This window comes from Priapulus caudatus, unplaced genomic scaffold (assembly GCF_000485595.1).
Source record: "Priapulus caudatus unplaced genomic scaffold, Priapulus_caudatus-5.0.1 Scaffold484, whole genome shotgun sequence".
Taxonomy (NCBI): domain Eukaryota; kingdom Metazoa; phylum Priapulida; class Priapulimorpha; order Priapulimorphida; family Priapulidae; genus Priapulus; species Priapulus caudatus.
The window spans coordinates 182,334-184,027 of NW_014577545.1; the positions used below are offsets into that span (position 1 = coordinate 182,334).

At 42.0% G+C, this 1,694-nt stretch overlaps 1 protein-coding gene across 1 annotated transcript in view; it reads right to left on the reverse strand.

The window, feature by feature from the left end:
• LOC106810892 (probable ATP-dependent DNA helicase HFM1) overlaps window positions 1-1,364 on the reverse strand; it is a 28,887-nt gene extending 27,523 nt beyond the window's left edge. The window contains exons 1-3 of the mRNA XM_014814364.1: window positions 1,241-1,364; window positions 1,002-1,058; window positions 356-426 (exon numbers count right to left, since the gene is read on the reverse strand). Of these exons, the coding sequence (XP_014669850.1) occupies window positions 356-426; window positions 1,002-1,058; window positions 1,241-1,364 (252 nt within the window). The remainder of the gene's footprint in view (window positions 1-355; window positions 427-1,001; window positions 1,059-1,240) is intronic.
• Between the last annotated feature and the right edge of the window lie 330 nt (window positions 1,365-1,694).

The following is a 1,694-nucleotide window of genomic DNA, read 5'->3' on the forward strand; positions in this document are numbered from 1 at the left end:
TATATATATATATACATATACGATACTAGGCGACAGTGACGAGTACGATTCGAAAATATAGTTTATGATTTCATTACTAGCTACTATAGGCAGTGGCAAACTGCAAGGTCACAACTTTAATTTCCAGTGTACGATCTATATTAAATAATGGCATGCAAAGTCGCTTCATGCCTCATCCATCAGTTTCATATGAACTTCCCTCGAAATACGTGCTTTCAAACATCATGGCGGTTCACTAATTTATTGATGGATAGACGAAGCGTGTTAGTGCAGTTTCGCGTGAAAAAAGACTCGCTGACATAGCCGTGATTACGTCAATAATTTTACCCTTTCACAAAATCGACTGACAACTTACACTGTCAAGGACTTTCGACTGAACGATGTTGAAGTAGGCAAACTCACTGAAGACACACTGGTATTTCTGAGCTAAACGCATTTCAGGAAAAAAAAACAGGCGTCACGTGGCTAATGCTAATGTTGGCCGTCTGCCACGCAAATCGAACAGTAGCTTCATTAGCAGTTAATTTTTCTTTGTTACACAGAGCCGTTGCCAGGGATTGACTAATGTTGAAGCCCAGTCACGAAGGCACGAAGCGCCGTAAAGGGGGAGAGTGTGTGAAGGCTTTTCCCCTCCCCCTGATGGGGGCTTCCCCCGAAATTTTTGAAAAGCTACATGGAAAATGGTGTACATGGAAAATGGTGTACGCTGGCGAATGTTAAAATGAAATTTTTACATTTGAAACGCAGTAAAAAGTACATTGCAACTGTTTAATCACATAAATATTTTTTTATCCGGAAATAATGTTGAAGTGCGAGCTTCCGGACCTCCGCCTGGCGACGTGCCTGCTTTACATTTTTGAATTTTATGCACAATACTAGCGATTGCTCTGGTTGCACGTTTCCATAACAGTTGACCATCATATCACATATGGCATGTGAAGATGAAGAAAATGCGTATTATTCTCTAGTGACTGACTCTTATGCAAAAAACAGGGGGATACGTATTTCGGAGACGGACCGCAACGTGACTTTCTCTCCGCTGCCGCCGGGTGTAGCTCCTAGACAAAATCAAGTAAAACAGATGCATTACAATAAAAGCATACCTGCAGCCACCTGTGAGAAATGTTACGCTAATGGAAATATATACTGAATGAGTTCACTGCATCGTGCTGACACCAATACATTGACAAATGGAATTACGATGGATATGGCACTATACTCCACTGAAAGCGGTCTATACCTTGATGTATAACCCATGGGCGGGGTGTACCACTGCTGATGGGAATCGGGGTTGCGATGGGTTGAATATCTTCCTCGTTCTGAAAGGCATGCGGTTTTTCACCGGGAAGTGTTAGCTGCGGCATCTTGAAAAGGGGTCGCCTCACCCTGTGTGAAAGTACAGCAAGGTATAAATAACATATTATTAGCATAGGCTATCACGAAGATGAAAAATAACAACATCTGAGCATATGCAAGCGCTGCAATTTTTCTGGAAGAAATTTTATATTGGGGAGGGGGAAGAGAACTGCTACAGATGCCGCATACATTAAATTCGGGATATTAGCGGTGGAGGTAAGCTGCATGACCTATATATGTATATATATATATATATATATAGAGAGAGAGAGAGAGAGAGAGAGAGAGAGAGAGAGAGAGAGAGAGAGAGAAGAGAGGCATAGCTGGGATCAGGGAAA